This window comes from Labrus bergylta, chromosome 18, assembly GCF_963930695.1.
Source record: "Labrus bergylta chromosome 18, fLabBer1.1, whole genome shotgun sequence".
In the NCBI taxonomy this organism is placed as follows: Eukaryota; Metazoa; Chordata; class Actinopteri; order Labriformes; family Labridae; genus Labrus; species Labrus bergylta.
Genome location: NC_089212.1, coordinates 25,961,642 through 25,968,890, shown reverse-complemented (window position 1 = coordinate 25,968,890; position 7,249 = coordinate 25,961,642). Strand labels below are relative to the sequence as shown.

General features: G+C 44.9%; 1 protein-coding gene across 1 annotated transcript in view; it reads right to left on the bottom strand.

The window, feature by feature from the left end:
- Window positions 1–763: 763 nt before the first annotated feature.
- galnt16 (UDP-N-acetyl-alpha-D-galactosamine:polypeptide N-acetylgalactosaminyltransferase 16) overlaps window positions 764–7,249 on the bottom strand; it is a 35,370-nt gene continuing 28,884 nt past the window's right edge. Inside the window, 5 exon segments of the mRNA XM_065966662.1 lie at window positions 764–923; window positions 3,553–3,669; window positions 5,738–5,864; window positions 6,762–6,845; window positions 7,111–7,246. Of these exon segments, the coding sequence (XP_065822734.1) occupies window positions 780–923; window positions 3,553–3,669; window positions 5,738–5,864; window positions 6,762–6,845; window positions 7,111–7,246 (608 nt within the window). The 3' untranslated portion in view covers window positions 764–779.

The following is a 7,249-nucleotide window of genomic DNA, read 5'->3' as shown; positions in this document are numbered from 1 at the left end:
GTTTTTTATGAACTCAATATTTCGACTCAATCTGTAAAAAACAACAACAACAGCATCCTTTCTCTTTGTTACCATGTTTTATTTTTCAAACAACATAGAGATTACTTTACACAAAATCAGGCCTTTATCTGCTTCAAATATTTACATTAAACTTTGTTAAGAGAGAAGAGAAAAAAAAAACATTCTTTGGGTCTGACCGTGCAAAACAATAAATAACCTTCCTGACAGTGCCGTGTGTGCGGTGCTTTCAAACTGCATTAAAAAAACAAAAGCTCAGGTTGAAGTCGGCTGAACAGGAAGCTGCTCTGGTCCAATCAGACGTCTGGAGGCGTCCCAGTGGGCACCAGGCGAGCAGGAGGTCGGGCCCACTGCCACACGTTTTGCTACAAAACGGTACGCACTCGAGGTCATTTGTACTACTGCGTAATGAAACTAACGCTGACCAGGAAAGATACAGAAACGAGAAGTGAGATGTGCAACGGTTTCGGTGAAAAGCTTAAGATTACGTAGAAGAACTTGCGGCGTCCTCGAGGGATGGAGCGCTGTACACGAAAAAAGACCGCCATGTTTTTTTCGTCAAAGAAAAGGCCGTAAAATGTTGTCAGTGAGGAATCTTGAAGTTGACATCACAGAAGTTCAGTTCTCACTCGCTCCCCCCCTCGGCGAGGTGACACGCAGTGAGCAGGAGTGAGTCCTCCTGCAGGCCCGGTCCACGATCAGTCCCCCCCCCCCACCCCCCATCCATCCTGCCCCCTCCCCACCTCTCAGTCCTCTGTGGCTCAGGTGATAATTTGCGGCTCCCAGGTTTGTCCGGCCACCAGGGGGCGACACTGCAAGATGACAGGAGGGCCCGTCGGGGTCTGACTGTCGAGGCAGAGGCCGCTGACCATGTGCTGGAGGGCGGAGCCTCTGGGCTTCCACTTCTGCAGAGAGAGAAAATAAAGACAGTCTGCTTTAGAGAGAAGAGACGGTTGTCATGACAACACAATTAGAAACCTTATTATAATACCACAGCATCAAAAATAGATGTCCTGAGAACGTTTATGTTTCCAGTTATCAAAAATCAGTAAACCCCGACACACCGTCGATTTTAAAGATTGGAAATCATTTAAAAACATGTGGTATCAAAAAATATCGCCGTTTGGAAACATTTTGACAACCAACAATCTGTGTTTCTGTGTGTGTGTGTGTGTGTGTGTGTCTGTGTGTGTGTCTGTGTGTGTGTGTGTGTGTGTGTCTGTTTGTGTGTGTGTGTGTGTGTGTGTGTGTGTGTGTGTGTGTCTGTTTGTGTGTGCATGTGTGTGTGTCTGTTTGTATGTGTGTGTCTCTCTGTGTGTTTCTGTGTGTGTGTGTGTGTGTGTGTGTGTCTGTTTGTGTGTGTGTGTGTGTGTGTGTGTGTGTGTGTGTGTGTCTGTTTGTGTGTGCATGTGTGTGTGTCTGTTTGTATGTGTGTGTCTCTCTGTGTGTCTATGTGTGTGTGTGTGTGTGTGTGTGTGTGTGTGTCTCTGCGTGTGTATGTGTGTGTGTGTGTGTGTGTGTGTCTGTTTGTGTGTGTGTGTGTGTGTGTGTGTGTCTGTTTGTGTGTGTGTGTGTGTGTGTGTGTGTGTGTGTGTGTGTGTGTCTGTTTGTGTGTGCATGTGTGTGTGTCTGTTTGTATGTGTGTGTCTCTCTGTGTGTCTATGTGTGTGTGTGTGTGTGTGTGTGTGTGTGTGTGTGTGTGTGTGTGTGTGTGTGTGTGTGTGTGTCTCTGCGTGTGTCTCTGTGTGTGTGTGTGTGTGTGTGTGTGTGTGTGTGTGTCAGAGCAGCAGGTTCATGTTAGTCCTGAGTAATGTTCTGAGTCAGAGCTGCATTAACAGCGATCTCATGAATGAATGATTGACTCACTGAACTCTGAGTGGAAAAATCACAGCGCCGCCAGCTGCAGACGCACGGCAGCTCGCCATCAGGCGGACAGGACGGCCCGTTTGTTTGAGCTCATTAAATGTTTTGTTTTGAGTCGAGAAGAAGTGGAACTAAACTCATTTAAGCGACTTTTGGCCGTGATTCATGACTACGTTTCCTTTAAAAGAATGTTTAGGAGCGACGCCACAAAGAGCCGACGAGTTCTGCAAGGGACCGCTCCACTGAGCCACAGCCGTCCCATAACATGTGACAACAGCTCTGATCGTCACCTCAGCTGGAGAAATATTATTTTCCTTTATTGTTGTTCTTTCTGATCATCTTTGCGTCACCTGAACTCCCTCACCTTCGCACTAATCGCTCACAGAGGCTCTTAAAGGTGAACTCTGCTTCTCTCTTAGAAAATAAAAACATCAGGTCACAAGTTAGATTTTGTTTTATTTGCTGTAAATCTGATTTTCGGAGCGGGTTCGACTAGTAAACTCCAGACTGAAAGAGTAAAGAGAGCGAGAGAGAGTGTGTGTTCTCTATGAACCTGCGTTCCATAAATCAGCAGGTGTAAGTGCTTCGTTTATCGGCTTATTGATTAAATAGAGTTAAATAGACTTTCTTTCTCTTTTTGCCCTGTAGGTCTCCACGCCGGTCACATGACTGAAGCTTTGAACTGAGGCTGGATGAAGAAACCTACCTGAGAAATTCCAAAACAATCTGTTCATTCTGACTAATTCTGATCAGGGAGAACTAACTGTGACATGGTTCAGTTTTCAGGGCAGCAGGGATCAGGAGGAGAAGCCTCTAATCAAACTGCTGATTGGACGATACAGGACACTGAACCCGCCCAAAAGGATCAAACATGTCACATCACTGAATCATCAGATTTGGTTTCTGTCCAAAGGTTTTCTTTGTTTCCACTTTAATAAAAAAAATGATCTAGCACCAGTCGCTGCTCTGAGAGTTTATCACTTCAGAACGCTTTGAGAGGATAAACGTTTTTTTTTTCCTCTCAGGGATTAAACACTCAGGACAAAAAGTCCAAAAGTCTCCCGCAGCAGAACAAACGCCCAAAGAGCTCTCAGAGGATTGTGACGGGCCCGCAGAGGGGGATGAGAGCTCGCCTGGCAAGAATCCTGCACGCTCGTTCGTACACATGGTTCGAGTTAATAACTCCCCCTTCAATGTCATAAATCAAGCATGCAGCCAGCGAGGATCCACATGGACTGCGAGGAAGGAACAGGGCGGGGTCTCAAGTTATAGGGAGCGCGTGTTCTACTGCATCTATAAAATCAACTGCTTCTTCCTCCTATGGCGTGAGCAGCGCCCGTGCAGCGAGGGCGAATCAGCAGCAGGCGCTCTGCTCTGCCGAGGTCACCACCTCTCAAATCTTTCTCGTCTGAGCTCTGAGTGGCAGCTCAAGGACAGACGAGCGGACCGAGTCCAACATGGGATAACGGTTAGAAAAGACTAAGACCTGCAGTAAAAGTGACTGACAGAGTGAGATTAAGCCAACTCTGCGTTCTTTTAACCCCTTCATGATGAAATAACTTCACAGAGCAGCTTGTTTTTTAAAAGAATGTCTGTCCTGCTGCTGCTCCTTTCAGGGTTCTTAGAACAGCTGTTCAAAGAAGTCAGGAAAACGTTCAGTTTTCCTCTTACCTGTCTGGGCTCTTTTGCATTGCAGGACTCCATCTTGACCTTTGACCCCGCTGTGAAGGCTGAGATGGCCAGGCAGAGGTCTTGCTGTCGGATCAGTGGCTCGATTAGTTCCCATTTCTGAAGAGGAAGAAACAAACACATAACGGATGCTTGATGTGGTTTTTGAAAGGTTTTTAAAACGTGTATTATATCAATGTTTCTGATTTCAGACGTTAATGAACTGAAAGTGCAAGTTTGTGAAATTGATCATTGATATGGATACTCAAGACACTAAAACACTCAGGAGCGGATTCACTAAAAATGGATTGCGGCCGTTAATCGTTTTGAAAATTGCAAATCATTTCCCCACCGCTATCTGCCGCGTCTTAACGTCTAATTCACAAAGCATACAGCACTGATGGCTACTAGTTCACGACTTCAGGCTTAAACACAGAAAGGTTGAGCTGTTCTTGTTTTGTGTGTTAATGTGGAGAGACGCTTTCTGCACCTTTAAAGGCCTTTCAGATAGGATGCAGTGTAAGGGGCAGGGCGCACACACCCTAAAATCATTTGCATTGTTTTGCATTTGTTTACATATGAATGTTTTTACTGTGTTGGTTTCCAGATTTAACCTTTGACCTCAAAATCTGTGCAGAAGGGGTGCTGGTGGTGCAGTGGTTAGTGTGCGCGCCCCATGTATGGAGGCTGTAGTCCTCCAAGTGGGCGGCCCAGGTTCAAATCCCACTTGTGGCCTCTTTCCCGCATGTCATTCCCCACTCTCTCTCTCTCTCTCCCTGATTTCAGACTCTATCCACTGTCCTGTCTCTCCATTAAAGGCACAAAAATAAATATTTGAAAAAATAAATCTGTGCAGAAAACATTTAATCCGCCTGGATGAGAAGTTTCTTCTTCTATCAAACAGAAACGACGACTGATTTAAAGAGATCCAGCATGAAATCAAAGTGTGGGATTTATCCCTGGAAAAGGAAAATCTATTCCCACCGTCTCTTCACATTAACTGTCCTGATCCTCGTTTGCTATCAGTTCCACATTCCTGAATCCTTCTTCATCACTCGCCTGTCTCAAAGTGAAGCTCAGGTTTCAGATTAGGTAACACAAACACGCCTGATCATAGCCGTGGTGGCGTAACGCTTCATTAATGAATCATGACTCACGTTGGCTCCCATCATTAAATGCACATTAAGTCTTGGCGAGTTGCTCCTGCCGTGATGATTGTGTGTACATGTGTTTGTTGGAGCTGTAACCATGGCAACAGAGGGACTTTTGTTCAGTGTAGAGGATGAAGACTCAGAGGGATGTTGGCGTAACATGAAGATTAAACGTTCATGTGAGTTTTCATAGTTTGTGTTTCCTTTTTTTCAGAGCAATACAATCGAGGACATTCTTACAGGCCGACGCAACACGGCGCTGAAGTTTGTCCCTCAGGTTCAATGTGATCAGAAACCGGTACTTCACATGAGCAAACTCTTTCTAAAATCAGTTCTATAAGACGCTCTCTGTTTCTTTGTGTTTTTAATTGCGTCAGGTCGCGTGCAGTGTGTGATGGTGGCGGCTGCACCCGCGGTAATGGCGGCGATTGTGTCAGCATTTTAAACTGTTTTTTTGGTCCCACCAGTGGATAAGAAGCAGCCAACTTTAAAGATGAAAAACTTGGTATTAAAAGTTAGTCTTATTCATATTATTTTTCTGACAGCTGGAGTTAATTTCAGGTTACTTTTTTTTTTACCCTTTTTTTTCAACCTTTCCTATCTCGTAAATAAGGATGTCAAAATGTTTGAGACTCCAATACGTTCAAATACACATTTTAAAATGATTCAATTTCCATTATTTTATTTTCCTGTTGATTAATTTAGTGCTGAAGAGTTATAAAAAGCTTCCAAAGTTGAAGAAAACTTTGGATTTTCCAATATATTTTAACCCAAATCTGCTGCGATACAAAGAGTGAGAGCTCTCTCCAGATCCATGGTTTCTGTTGGATTAAAACATATTTATAAAGAACATATATGCAGTAGTCTCTTGTTTTATTCCAAAGTTGTAGATTAATGTATTAATGTATTAAACCATTAAAATCCCCTGATATACTTCCTCACACAGGTGTCATCAGGTCAAATTCCTGCACATTTCTTTCACATTCTCTGGTGATAATAGAGACCTCACAGTCTCCCCCTAGTGGCCGAGTCCTGACCTGTGACTGTGGCCGGTTGGCTCCGATGCCCCTGCACTCTGCCAGTCCGAGGCCGTCTGTCCCACGGGTCTCCAGACACAGACCGCCTTGTTTAAGCACGCTGGACACGGCTTCCTGCTCGGGGACCCTGAGGGAGCCGTTCACAGAGAGGAGAGAGAGGTCGATCAGAGGTCGTATTACAGCGATAAAGAACACATGGGTTGAGTTGACGGGTCGCCCTGTTGAGAAACTGAATCCCACCACAAGTAATACTCCCTATTACAACACATACTTATGAAAATATACAACCATAATTCCAGAGGCCGCAGCTTTCTTTTCCTGAAACCTGACATGGAGCAGATCCACACAAAACCACTCAGAGGTTCCCAGCCAGATAAATTTAGATCTCTGGTTCTGAACTTTGAGGCCGTGACACCCAAAGGAGTTGCAGGATTATTTCTGATTTAATAAAAAAACAATTCCTGCTGCAGCTTTTCTTTTTGAAAGGAAATAAGAGCATTTCAAGCTCACGTCAGACTCGAATAATCGATCAAAAGAAACACAGAGCCTCTTATTTCTTGTTTTAGAGTCGTTTGTCAGATATGAGAGCAGTTATCAGGTACCATCAAGAGAAGTGGTTCAGATAGAAGTGATTGTACCCGACCTAAAAAGCCTCTGCATGTTTCTAATAAGCTCCACGAGCAGAAACGTGCTCAAACTAGGATCAATATTGGAGATGCTTTTGAAAAATGGAGAGAGGTTAGAACACAGAAAGGTTTACAGACCCATGCAGAGCTGGATAAACACTGAAGCTTCAGAGTCCACCACATGGTGACCTGTGTGAGCATCCACTCTAGAGAGGAGGGGGGGGGGCAGCTCTCTATGATGTTTAGAATCTGGACTGCAGTACTCATTTTAAACACTAGGTGTCAGAGGTTTCCAGAGCTAATGATGCATACTGATAGCTGACCTTGTAGATATAGGTTGGGTCTTCTGAATAAAGCAGCTCAACATTAATGACAGCCGCTCGGTCGGAGAGTCGTACCTGAGCTCAGGATAGACGTTCTCCATGTACCAGCGGAAAGGTTTGCAGTCGAGCTTCCGCCGCAGCGTCTGGCGGTCTGTAATGCTGAAAAGAGAAAACACAGGAGGAGATCAGAGAGAGAAGGAAGACGATGGGAGGAAGACAAAAAGATCTCCGCTTGACATTTAGACTCAGCTGAGCAGAGCAGGAATGGAGGAGAGGTGGAAAGGTTACAAACAATTAGTCAGCTTTATTGTTTGATTGAAACATTACAGATTGAATGTGAGATAGAGAGAAAAAAAACAAAACATGTGACCTGTACAGAGATTAACCAAACGTAGAGAAAAGAGTGACGGCATCACAGACTGACCTGCCAAAGGCCTTTCCCTGGGCAGACGGCCTCGCAGAGTAGTAATACTGTTTGTACTCGTCCATCCACACCTCAGCCGCCCGCCGCGTGTTCCTGCAGACACACACACACACACACACACGGCACCTGCTCACACAGA